The following is a 12,290-nucleotide window of genomic DNA, read 5'->3' on the forward strand; positions in this document are numbered from 1 at the left end:
ACCCCGAAAAATCCGCCGACGTTGGCTGACGTAAAACCAAAATTGGCGCGGTTTCGCCATTCAATCCGCACAAGCGTCACAGGAGGGCCGTCTTCCCTGACCCAGGTCAAGCTAAGCATGGCACGCCACTCTTTTGAATCAATCTGCTGACGTTTCGCTCTATTTTTATTCTTGATTAATAGCTTGTTGGTGTACGTTTTTCTTGCCAATATGAGGAAAAGAAAAACACACACGATGGATGTAAAGAGTTAGAAAAACAAAGTTGCAACATCACACCTTGTCTGATTTTTTGCGAAGTGACTGCATTATTTCTAAAAAAAAAAAAAAAAAAAAAAAAAAACACGTTAATTACCATAAAAACTATAAGTGATATATTTTTCAATATTTGGCTAAAAGGTTAGTAAGCAGTACAAATGTGGATGCTTATTTCAAATCTGTAATGAAATATAAAAACGACTGTTCTCGAACAATAAAGAATGCCCGGTGGATTATTTTTTAGTAATAAATATGTTTATTAAAAAATAACTTTTCATGTTTCATACAAATACAATTTTTAATAAAATTATATCAGAAAAAGGTTTTAAAAAAATTTCAAGAGTGGAAAATTGGTTTAGCTTGCACTAAAATTTCACTATGCAAAAGTCTTGCGTAAAATGAAGCAAAAAGGAGGCCCCTTTCTACTTGCCCCTGACAATTGTCTAAGATGATCATAAACTTTTGCGCGGTAATCTGCTGTGAGGCCCGTTTTTGGGCGCGTCGCTCTTGAGAGTCTGCCCTTTTTGGTACAGCCTCATTTTCCCATTCTCTCTATTCTAATGGCATGATACGTACCGACGACTCAAAAAGCAGCTCCCTTTAAATGTGTTTGTTTACTTTTAAAGAAGTTTTCGAGCGTGGGACGAGGGCCGAGAGTTTCGCAGCAAAGCTGGGAAAACATTATAATTTGGCATTTCCTTGTTGATCTGAAAAAGCAGCGGCGGCGTGTCGATTCCAGGCCGCGTGCTGGCAACACGACCAATTAATCGATAAATCAGAGCGCGCGAGTGTTGCTTGTTGCCCCATCAAATATGCAGCGGAAAACACAATAAGCGATCGTCACACTCTTGTAAGGTAATCAAGATTATGAATTGCAAACAAAGCGAGGCTCACAATGAACGGAAAAGTCTCTCGGTACAGAAAACACGTAATTCAATGGCAGTTTGCATTGTGAGAGGGGAGACGCGTGCCACTGACGAGAGTAGAAGGAAAGAAACAAGAGAGAGAGAAGATGAGAGGCCAACGAGAACGAGAAACTTCGGCTAAAAATGGTTGTGACAATTTTTTAATTTTTCCAGGAGGAACAAAATCATCTGCAAGGAACAAAAATAAAAAAAATAAAAAATTGTTTTCCTAGCTATTTATTTTGTATTTTAATAGAATAAAAAGTGAAAAAATGTGCAAAGAACTTGATAAGAAATGGTATTGTTGAAATTCATTAAAATAAACTAAATGGAGTTATAATATATTGTAGATTTGAGTTAAAACGCTATAAAAAATTCGTTTAAACTTTAATGGCTAAAATAATTTTATAAATTTTAGGTAATCCTTTAATATTGGCTGAAAAAAATTGACTGTTTTGAAGAAATTAAAACTCGAAGAGATGGTCGTGTAAGAAAACGGGCTTTGCCATCTTTGAAAAATAATTGTTTTTTACTCACAAGTAAAATGGCTTGACCAGTTTCAGTCACGGTCTGCAACCCTATTTCATGAGCTTGAAAAAATACAAGAATTCAGCAAGATTGAAAAGCCACTTTTTTTAAATTGACTGTGATCGAAACTGGCATTAATAAATTTCAATAATTAAATTTGAAGTAACACTCATTTTTAAATAAATTAATTTTTATTAAATGTTTTTCTTCTAAATAAAATGTTTGAATAGAAAAACCGAAAAAAATGTATATTAAGGTATAAATTGAGCTGTAATTTTGCAGCTTGCCAAATCTTAATTCCGACGCAAATGCCATTCGGAAGTTGAAAGGTTTCGGGGTTGAAGAGGAGGAACGGTTGCGAATTTAAGAAGATGCTCGTTTGGCATTTGGGCGAATCGGGGGTGAGCAGCGAGCACGAGGGTGAAGGAGGGGATGGTCACGTTAGCGAGCAGAAGCGGAAGCTGCTGCCTCCCCGGAGCCGTCCTCCATTGAGTGCGGCGGCGGCGGCCTACGTCCTCCGCAGCCCGTTATCAGCCCACACTGTGCTCAGCTCCCCACCTTTGGGTTGGAAGCGGAGCGGCGGGCGAGCTGGCGCGCGCTCCACAGCCGAGAGAATATCACATGGAAACTGTTGGCAAGTGTAAGGTGAATAACGCTTGCGCGCCGTTTCCAAAATGACAAACACCTTGTCGTGCGTTGCCGCCGCCGCCGCCGCCGCAATCAGCACATGCATTTTCCTGCGGCAGTCTGCTGGCGTTTCCGGCGCTCGGTGGTGAGGATCGCGTCGCGCGCGCCCCCGATGGACAGGGCCATGTCCATGCGCCGCCCGCCTGCCCGCAGCTCTCATGGTCGGTGGTGGCAAAAGCGGCCCGGGGGCTAGCAAGGGCCCCGCCGCCACGATCGACCCTTCCTCGCCCTCGCCGCTCTCCGCCTCTTCGTCCAGCAGCGATGAGCCCAGGCCGGGGGCGGCTCGCCGCGTCCGCCGCGACCGCCGCCTCCACTCCATCATCCAGAGCCGCGAAAACTCGCCCTCGGTGCAGCTGCAGGTGCCGCCCTCGGCGGTGCAGCAGGCCTCCCCCAGCATCATGGAGGAATTGTTCAACACCTTCTTCCCAGACGTCCCGTCCGCGGCCACGGCCATTCCGTCCACATCCTCCGCCGGTAACAATTTCTATTACCTCTTTTTTTCATCAAAAATTTTTCCGTCTTTTCCGCCGCCGCCGAAATCTGCTGCCTGCGACACGTGCCCTTTCAATTTGCCACCAAGCTCGAGCTTGACCCCCTCCGGCTACATCAATTTCAATTACAATCGCCTTCAGCTGCAAACAGGGAAAGAGGAACAAATTTAGTCCGGGCTAACCCTATAATAATATAACTCAGAGTGCTTCTGTTCAACTTTAATGGAAGATCCAAAATGTGCGCCAAAAGTAAAATTATTGATGAGGAATTTTTTCGAAAAATTAATTGATAAAAACTGAATATTACCTTCAACAAAACATTAGACACGCCCACCTGTCTTCGTTGTTTTTATTTGCAAAAATGTTCTCTAATTTTTCGTTTTCATATGAAATTGAACACAATAGATTTACTCTAAAATAAAGTTCTCTAAATTTTATAGAATATTTTGAAAAATATTGCTCATTTTTAAAGCATTTATTTATAAAATATTGCAATATATTAAAAAAGAACTTTTAAAATTAATTAGTACTGCGACGAAATCAAAAGAGCCCAAATAAGTTAAATAGTTGAAAATAATCTTCTGAATTAAATAATTAATTATTGATAATTAAAATAAATAAAAAAAAAAATTAATTTTGTTGTAGAAAACTACTTGAAAGTTATTGAAATTTTTACAAAACAATCTCATTTTGCTGGCATAATAATGATATTTAACTTTTGAATACAATTTTATTACTCGCAGTCATAAGGACATAAATTTTAAACTATATTGGTTTTCTCCTTCATTAATGATCATTCATAAAAGTCCTTCCATTTAATAACCGCCTTCTTCGTGTTTGTCGTTCCAATTTGCACCTAAATTTAAGATATTTTCATTCATATTTTGGAGCGAATTGTGAACAGTAGCTTATTTGTCCCTATTGGAAGTTGGCGTCGATTTGCCCTCTGTGACGTAACGTGACATCATCAAGCTGAAAAATGTGTTGCCTTTCATTTAATACCTTGTTCTTCCCACATAATCCGTGACGTAACGAGCGAAAAAAAATAATGCCTGAGATAAAGAGCGGCGGCTGTGAATTAAGTGAGAGATAGAGCGAAAGAGAGCTGGGTAGGTAGGTGGAACAGGTTGCGGACTTATTTGGTTCGAAAAACGATCGTACTTTGAGAAAACGAAACGTCACTCGCGCGCGTAGGTTTTATTAACCGCTCTCGTCTCTCTCTCTCTCTCTTTCTCTCTCTGTGTGTTTATTATTATTATTTTTTCCAGCCGCCTTTGCTCCACCCTTTTGTCCACGTTTAGACATAGCCACTACGTCACGTTATGGATGTGTGGCCGTCTTTGCCAAAACGGGGTATCTTGCGTGTTATAAATTGACCGGCTCGCACCAATCACGGCGGCTCCTCCCCGCGAAATCCGCGCTCGGAAAACAGGGTATGCAGCAATCACGACACGCTGCACGCACCGGTTGCATACTTCGCGAAAACGCACACGCCTCCCGCGGTCAGTCCGGAGCGCGACGCAAATGGGGGGAGTCGGCTCGGCTGCTTCGCCATTTCGGTTTTACCCTGAGTGAGTAGTTGCCAGGCAGGCACTTTGTCATTTCTGTAATTGAGAGACACTCCTCTGAATTTTATCTACCTAAATTTAAGTATTTTTGCATTAATTTTATAAAAAATTTATACGGTTTATAAACTTCCTGCATTAATATTTTAAGAGGAAATTTCTGGTTATGCCTTCAAATTGAAATGCAAAAGTTGGAAAACGCTCTCCAAATCTTTATTATTTATTATTCTTGAATTTTGTGAAAGTTCTACTTTTTATGTTATCACAACCTACAATACAAGTCTTGCAGACTAAAATTCTAGCAATTAAAAAATCAAAATTTTGCAAAATGATCTTTTAGTTTAAAACTTTTTCATGCAAACTGGCTATTTTTCCATGCAAATACCTATACATACGAATCTGAGATATTGTGCTTTTTGTAGTCTTTTTCAGTGCAATTTTGTAGTATTTTGAATATAATTAATTTATTATTATCATTAAATTATTTTTTGTAATATTCATAAAGATTTTGATATATATTGGAGTTTATGACGTGAATCAAAATAATTTTCAAAACCCTCATTTAATAGTAAGCCTGAAAATTCTTAATGAAATAATTGTACTGAGATCTTAATTTTTTTTATGTCATTTTTTGTAAAAATTACTAGAAAAAAACTATACATCTTACACATTATTTGACAAAATCTTCCAATAAAACAAATCTTCCAGTACAACAAATGGAGAAATGAACAACGGAATATAAATAGTAAAAAAACTTATTTATTGATTACGTAATCTTCCCTAATATTGGTTCATTGTAATTTTTCTGCTTTGATAAATCATTTAAGTTAAAAAGTATCGCAAAGGTTTTACTGTCTTAAAAAATTATTTTATTTGTCCGCATTCCACATTTCTATAAAATAAATATATTTTTTTACAATAAATTGTAGAAGAATTTATTCAAAAAAAGGAATTGTTGGTCAAAACGGCACCACCACTACCAAGAATTTTGCTAAAACTGAGATAAAAAAGACCCCATCCGCCGCAGTGAGCCGCTTTCATGAGAAATGAGAAATCATATTTAAGGAGGTGTGATGATTGAAGACCTCAGTTGAAATCTTGAGATTAGAACATGTTGTTTAGGAGAATATTTGAAGCATCAATCGGTGACTGAGGGCAAAACGAGCATTATTTTGAATCTGTTCCTCAGTTAGAAGTTGCGCCAAAGGATCAATAAAGAGAGATTAAAAATCTCACTTCCACCTAAAATGAATAGTGCCGTATCTTGCTCAACTTTAAGCTTTTATCAGCAAACTATTAAATGAAGCCCAAAGATTACTTTTTAAATATTTAAACTAAAGCGTGTGAGCATTGAGCTGATTTTATTCTCAAGGTGTTGCTGAGAAGTGAAAAAGCTTGGGGCGAAATTCATGATTGTTGACGCCCAAAACGGTGGAATCAAAACTAGCACAGACCAAAGTTTTCAGAAGTAACGCTTTCGAGCACAAAAAAAAATAAATAAAATAAATTTGGTGAAGTTACATGCACGAAGAATTCTGAAGCGAAGCCCATATTTGGCTGTGGAAAGAAAAGCGTCATGAAAGGTTCGTTTTACAATTAGTTCCATACAAAATATCTCAAGATTTTGAACGATTTTTATTTAACAAAAACCTAATTTTGGTATTATATTTTTTTGTAAATCCTTCAAATTTTTAAATAATCCAATAAAAAAAGGGAAATTTTTCCTCTTGTGAAAATTGTTTAAATATGAAACAAATGATTAGAACCTCGTGATGAGCAATCAAAACTCTTGTAAAAATGCAAATTACAATGATTATCGCGCGCTCCGCGGTGCTCACGGCCCGGCGAATCACGTCCGCGCTCGCGGCTAAATGATCTAACAAAAAATGCGGACGCGCGATAAGCCGCGTGCAGCGAATACGAAACGACAAGTGCGACTCACCGTCTCACGTGTGTGTGTGTGTGTGTTTTGGAAACACAGTGACACTATCGGGCCGAGATCGGAAAATAAGATCAGAATGATCTGACGAAAATCAAACGAGGCGTGCGACTGCCCGAACTACCTGTTGCATTCAAAGAGGCGCGCGGAGAGTGACTAAGCCGAAATCTCCCCAGCCTCGGCGGGATAATTCGTTTTCACAAATTAGGCGAGCAAATAATAATTATTATTTTCCGAGACAGGCATGTCCACGTGTGTAAAACTGTTGATTAAGATTTAAATCGTATTCAGTCCTCCCTGGCCTTATAAGGAGGAAAGGAGCAAAAGGAGAGATTCCACTCGTCTTCTCTTTATTATAATCTATCATATTTATGAAGTTAGACAAATTTGAGACTACGCCTTTTCACTCTGCCGGAGATGGGTGGAGACATCAACCCCATTTTCCTCTCTCTCTTTTTATATTTCGCCTCTCTTCATCAAGGCTATTTTTCGCCTTCAAAAAAATGATTCACTCGCCCGCCGCTTAATAGTTTTGAACGCGCGTATAAAAGCTTTGTTCGCCTGTCTATGAGCCTCGCTTTTAATTATGCCCCGCCACAATGGTAAAGGGAAAACCGAGCAAGGCCCAACAACCGTATCAAAATTCGATCGGACTAAATGAAGTGATTGATAGATGTTTTTATCTCACCGAATACATACACAATTATTGTCGCACTCATTGCTGAACAATTCAGATCTAAAAAAACGAAAGAACTTTTGAACCTATCTTAATTGGAATAAGGTAAAAAAACAAACAATTAAATTGCTCAAAATAACAAGAAACTCTCAAACTGAAAAAAAGCTGAAGTCAAAGAAATGGAAATTAGCAAGCAAAATCAATCTTTGGTTTCAGCAAGGAGAATTTTAAACCAAATTAATTCTGAGAAAAAAATTACTTAATCAATAAGAAATTTATTAAACACTGTCGTGTACAATATAAAAAGTAATTAAGGATACCAATTTTTAATTATAATAAACCTCAAATTTTCCTAAAAAAATTCACGCAACAAAAATGTAATTTTTTTTTTAATTTAAACTTCCCTGAATGAGGTATTGAGTCGTTTATTGTTTTAGCTTATGATAAAAATAATGCTGCTCTACATGTCCTGGCTGCGGGAGTATAATTTTTGTAAACATTAACAAATCAAAATTTTATTGATTGTAAAATTTTAATTGTAAATTCAAATGTTTAACGTCCAATTATTATTGTTTTTTTTTTTTTAAATTTCACACCAAAATTTAATTGATGACATTAAATTTGCGTAGGACGTGAAAAGGTTATTATGAAAGAATTACGTTTTACTTTATATTCCTCACAAGGGTTATTTGCATTTTGCGCCTTTGAATATTCATACGCATTTAGCGCTAATAGGTCTTCCAAGCTTTCTGAGTAATTGCAATTGCGTGCAGAGAATTACTGAATTAGCCTCAAATGTGAGCAATATAATTCGTAATTGCGAGGAGCTCTCTCATTATTTCGTCCTGTTAAGGTAATTCCAGTCGCTATAATATGATTGAATATGGACTCTGTTATTTTTAGCTTTTTTCTCCGGCGAGTTGAGAAACAAACATTTTTGCAGTGCGAGTGTTCTAATTTTGATTTAATTCCACGAGCCAGAGGCCCCCGAGTAATGATTTCTGTTAATTCTATCGCAAGCCGCTGAAACGCACTGCCTGCGGCGGAAATTTTGCTGCCAGGACCAAAATAATGCGATGGGCAGAGTGTGCGCGCATTCAGGGGCCGCGGCGAGGTTTGAATGGCGCACAAAATCAATCGGAAAGCATGAATGAACCTAGAGGGTTCGCGGAAAAACCGCTAGGTGGAAGTCCAGGAGGGCGGAAAATGCCGGAGAATGGCCGCGGAAAAGTGTTGCCAGGGCGACGAACGCGCCGATGGCAGCCCGGCGCAGTCACTAGGGCTGAGGAGAGCGGATGAATGAGTGACGTCACTGGGGTGAGCGGCATAAATATATCACCGACCGGCTCCCCATTATTAATTAATTCCTTTTGATTGGAAGAAAAAAAACGGGATCAAGTGACGGACGGCCTATGCAAGCATTTCTTTTAATAAGTTCTTCGTCTTTTAAAAGGAGTGCTCAGAATTTGATTGGAATTTCTCGCAATAAATTTCATTGAAATGAACTTTTCTCCAAAATTAGAGTGCCTTTCAAAGGCTTCTTGGAGAAATAAATATATCTTATTTCTCTTGATTGGATGAGAAACTGATATCAACTGACAGAAAGCCTATCTGTGCTCATTTTTTTAATGAATTCTCCAGAATTTGCAAAGAATTTCTTTTAATATTTTTATAAATTTTCCTGCGAAATTGAAATACATCCAATTCAAAGGCATCTTGAAAAAATGAATTCATCTTATTTCTCCTGATGGGATAAAAAACTGGGATCAAATAACATGCCCATTTTTTTTTTTTTTTTTTTTTAAGAAATTCTCCGCCTTTGGGAAGAAATTTTCAGAATTTGATAACGATTTCTCGCAATAAATTTCATCAAATTTATTCTTCTCTGAAATTAATATGCATCCAAATGATCTTTACAGGCTTCTTGGAGAAACGAATTTATCTTATTTCTCTTGATTTGATGAGAAACTGGGATCTAATAACAGACATCCAATCTGTAGGAGCAGCCCTTTATTATTTTTTATTAAATTCTCCGTATTCAGAAAGAAATTCCCAGAATTTCCAAAGAATTTCTCGCAATAAATTTTATCAAATGAATTTTCTCAAAAATTAATAAACATCCAGAAATTAATTTATCATCTTGATCATAAAGAAATCGCAGAGCTTGCTTTTGCACCCCTCACAAAAAGGCTCACGCCGAGTTGGTTCTCAAATTATGGCTCTGCTGTCACGGACGCGCGCGCTCTCTCTCCCCCGGCAAGTCAGTGGTTCGGTCCATTTTCCTCTCCGTCCTGCCCAGAGACCTGCTGCCCTTTTAACCTTTGATGAAATGCCGCGCCTCGAGCAAATCATTTCCTGCCGAGCGAGAAGCAATTTATTTGTGCGAAATCGAAAGATTTGCAAAACGACGTGAATGAAGTAAGGAAATTATTAATCGATGCAGAGACGCTCTTCCATTCAAACTCGGCTGGTCAGATAAATATATGCGTGGAGAGGAAACTGCTCTGGATAAGAAGTTCCCGGAAGTGTTTTTATTTCTCCATCCATAACGCTTTACTTCCGTGGCCAGCGCGCGTGAAACGGCAAAAAATAAACGGTGACAAGGGTCTCGTTGTTCTCTGCATTAGAAATTCCAAAATGAGTTTGACCCTCGCTGATTGAATCAATGCATCTCTGTGCGATGCTCGCGCGTGCTTCCTTCATTGAGGAGACACGCAATATTAAGAATTAAGACATAAAGTTGTTGAAGTTATTGCCAAAAATGCGACGTTTAAGTGCCTCTCTTGTGCTCACGCCTCGCGAACATTACGTTCTTTATTGCCGCTCAAAGTGCTATCGCTAATTTGTTTTCCACGCGGAATTTTTTGCCGAGGATGCGGGCAAGCGGAGGAAAGATGCGCACGACTCCAAGAAAGAGCAGCTTCAGCAGCTGGAGATGAAAATGTAAAAATTCCTTGGATGCTCACAGATTTGATTTGTCGACAATAATTATCAGAAAAGAAAATATTAAAAAAAAATTAAAACAATTATTTAATAATAATTTTTTTTTTCTCAAATTTGTTTGTTGTGAAAATTATTAAAAAAAAGTCAAAATTGATCGATTGGCGAAATGAGAGTTGAAACAAAAATATTTTTTTACTCTCTCGGAGAAATAAAGCGTTAGAGCACTCAAATTGTATAATATTTTGGAACGTCGTGATAAAATAAGTTACGATTTGTGATATACAAGCGCGGTTGTCGAAATTGTGCGCTGATTTGAAAGGCGTGTCCCTCAATATAGCGCAGGAATGAAAATCGGCCTCACAACATGGTTTTGCGCTCGCAATAAATTAGCAGACGTCTAACAACGTCTGTACGAGAAAAACAGTCCTGGCCGAAGGGGTTTCAGTTTGTTCCGAGCGGCGGCCGCATCACGACGTGACCCGCGCTCTCATTCCATTAAATTTACTATTCTATTCTCCCAAGGAACGAGCAAGCGAGCGGTATCTGCAAAAAGAGCACTTGTACCTTGAAAAAGGAATGCGTGCGATTTTCAAGATATTGATTTAATTGAAAACTGCTTTGAGCCAAATTGCCGAGCAACTTTTCAGTTTTTATTAAGTTTTTTATTTTTTTGAGAATACAAAAAGATCAATTTTTCGAGTCATTAAAAATTAATTTCTTGATTAATAGTCAAAACTTTGGTATTCTTTAAAGCCAATTTTTCTCACTCATTTTAAGAAAAACCACTTGTAACTTCTTAAAAATTAAAAAAAGAGGATTTTTTCAAAGAGCCTTTAAACCTAAAAATGTCAATTTCTTCTTCTTTAAAAGTATTTATCCAAGCCAAAGTTTTAAGAAAAAAAGCTTGAGAAAAAAAAACAGAAAATTCAAGTGATCTTTGAAAATCTGCAAAGTATTTGTCGGCGATCGCGCTCTCTCCATCAGGTGGTTGGTGCACACCTGTCGCTCGGGGGCCGCCAGGGGGGCAGCGGAGCAGATCGATAGGGGTTGCGGGCGCGCGAGTGCGCCGAAGCCGCGGCGGAGCGTGACGTCATTGGTGCGCGACGTCACGGGTACGTCGCTCCCCTCCACGGCGCGCGATTGGTCGTGGCCGACCCCCATAAATGGAAACAGACGCTCCATTCATAAAACCAACTTGGTAGGAATAGAAGGTGTTCAGTGAGTCGGCGGCAGGCGAACGGTGCGCACGTTTCAAAGACACACTCGCGGTCGCAGTCACGGCACTCAGCAGCAACGCGCCAGAGCAGCAGGCCGGCCGAGCCGATGTTCTGATCTTGCTGCTCGTCGAGCACGCGGCGGCAAACCACCCTTTCGCGAGCGCAGTGACCAACCCCGACGCAACCCTGGGTCGTGTCGTGGGCCTCAGTACCCCGATCGTGGGTACTTCCCTAAAATTCTCGTGTCGCGGCGCCGCCGAGGCCGGCGCCGGCAATGACCAGGCGGCGGCGGCGGCCAAAAAGAAAAGACACTCGCTGCCGAAACCAATCTCGCTGGCCTCTACCAGTTTTTCCTCTGCTTTGGTAGGTGTTCAGCAGCAGCACACGCAGCAGCAACCCTTCTCAACAATGATTATGGATGGCCTGGAGTCACTGCAGGTGCCCCATGCCTCTTCAGCCCTCGCTGACGCCTCCTCCGCAGTAGTTTCCTCGCAACATAGCTTCAACGTGCTCTGCTTCGACACCGCGTACAAGGAGCCCAGCGCCTCCAGTGAAAGTGGAGGATCGCCCCTGCCCGCGGCCACCGGTCTCGCCGGCACCCCCAGCGACCCCACCGGCTCCGAGCCTGCCCCCGGAGACCTCAACACCCCCGTCACTACCTCTGGCGACATCCCGACCTTCTTCGGCCCCTCGACCGTCGTCGAACCCCCTCCTATCACTGGTGAGTTTTCGTTTTCTAAATCCTAAATTTGTTTTTCTTCTCTCTGTGAACTTTTCTGCTCATCTCTCTCTCGCTCTCTCATTGTCAGTCGTGTCAGTTCGCCAAAGCGCCCGCGCGCCCCGCGCTCCCAGATGATTTGCCACACTGTGCGAGCTGCCAAGAAAAATCAATAGCTCGCCACTTTTGCGCACATTATACTCGGAACCGCTGATTGCAACCCCCCTTAAACTCCCGAGCTGAATAAATGTTTGACATTTAAGAGAAAATTCAGATTAGATTGAAGCCAAAGATGTTGCAATTATTCTAAATATCCTGGTATTTTTTTAACAATAATTGTTGCCGATGAAAATAATAAATGGGCTT

General features: G+C 40.1%; 1 protein-coding gene across 3 annotated transcripts in view; it reads left to right on the forward strand.

Annotated features, from left to right (window-relative positions):
* LOC132196861 (early growth response protein 3) overlaps positions 1 to 12,290 on the forward strand; it is a 51,291-nt gene that overhangs the window by 32,476 nt on the left and 6,525 nt on the right. For 2 of the 3 annotated variants that reach the window (XM_059619789.1, XM_059619790.1), the window contains one exon: positions 11,574 to 11,927. In XM_059619789.1, the coding sequence (XP_059475772.1) occupies positions 11,615 to 11,927 (313 nt within the window). In that variant the 5' untranslated portion in view covers positions 11,574 to 11,614. Of the gene's footprint in view, positions 1 to 2,315; positions 2,850 to 11,573; positions 11,928 to 12,290 lie in introns of those variants that run through there. The other variant, XM_059619788.1, reaches the window with a different exon arrangement.

Source organism: Neocloeon triangulifer, unplaced genomic scaffold (genome assembly GCF_031216515.1).
Source record: "Neocloeon triangulifer isolate White Clay Creek 2 clone unplaced genomic scaffold, ASM3121651v1 ptg000012l, whole genome shotgun sequence".
Classification (NCBI taxonomy): Eukaryota; Metazoa; Arthropoda; class Insecta; order Ephemeroptera; family Baetidae; genus Neocloeon; species Neocloeon triangulifer.